The 260-nt window shown below is 72.3% G+C and overlaps 1 protein-coding gene across 1 annotated transcript in view; it reads left to right on the top strand.

Annotated features, from left to right (window-relative positions):
• Positions 1-244, top strand: part of LOC103777812 (neuronal-specific septin-3-like) — a gene marked incomplete at its 3' end in the record, with an annotated part of 2,069 nt that extends 1,825 nt beyond the window's left edge. The window contains exon 6 of the mRNA XM_008945372.1: positions 75-244. Coding sequence (XP_008943620.1) covers positions 75-244 — 170 coding nt within the window. The remainder of the gene's footprint in view (positions 1-74) is intronic.
• Between the last annotated feature and the right edge of the window lie 16 nt (positions 245-260).

Raw genomic sequence — 260 nt, 5'->3', positions numbered from 1 at the left:
GTGTGCGCGGGGATGGGGAGCACCAGCTCCTGGGGACCACGGTGGGGGAGAGACCCCCCCCCGGGGGTGGGGAGGGGGTGCCGGCGATGCCACGGGGTGAGCGAGCTCCTCTGCACCCCCAGGAGAAGATCCCCTTCGCCGTGGTGGGGGCGGACCAGGAGCACCAGGTGAATGGCAAGCGGGTGCTGGGCCGCAAGACCAAGTGGGGCATCATCGAAGGTGAGGGGAGCTCCTCCCACCCCCAGCTCCGGGGGGGCTGG

The sequence above is a fragment of the Merops nubicus genome, unplaced genomic scaffold (assembly GCF_000691845.1).
Source record: "Merops nubicus isolate BGI_N331 unplaced genomic scaffold, ASM69184v1 scaffold39898, whole genome shotgun sequence".
NCBI lineage: Eukaryota > Metazoa > Chordata > Aves > Coraciiformes > Meropidae > Merops > Merops nubicus.
Note: the sequence above shows the minus strand (reverse complement) of the source record. Positions and strands in the feature narration are given on the sequence as shown.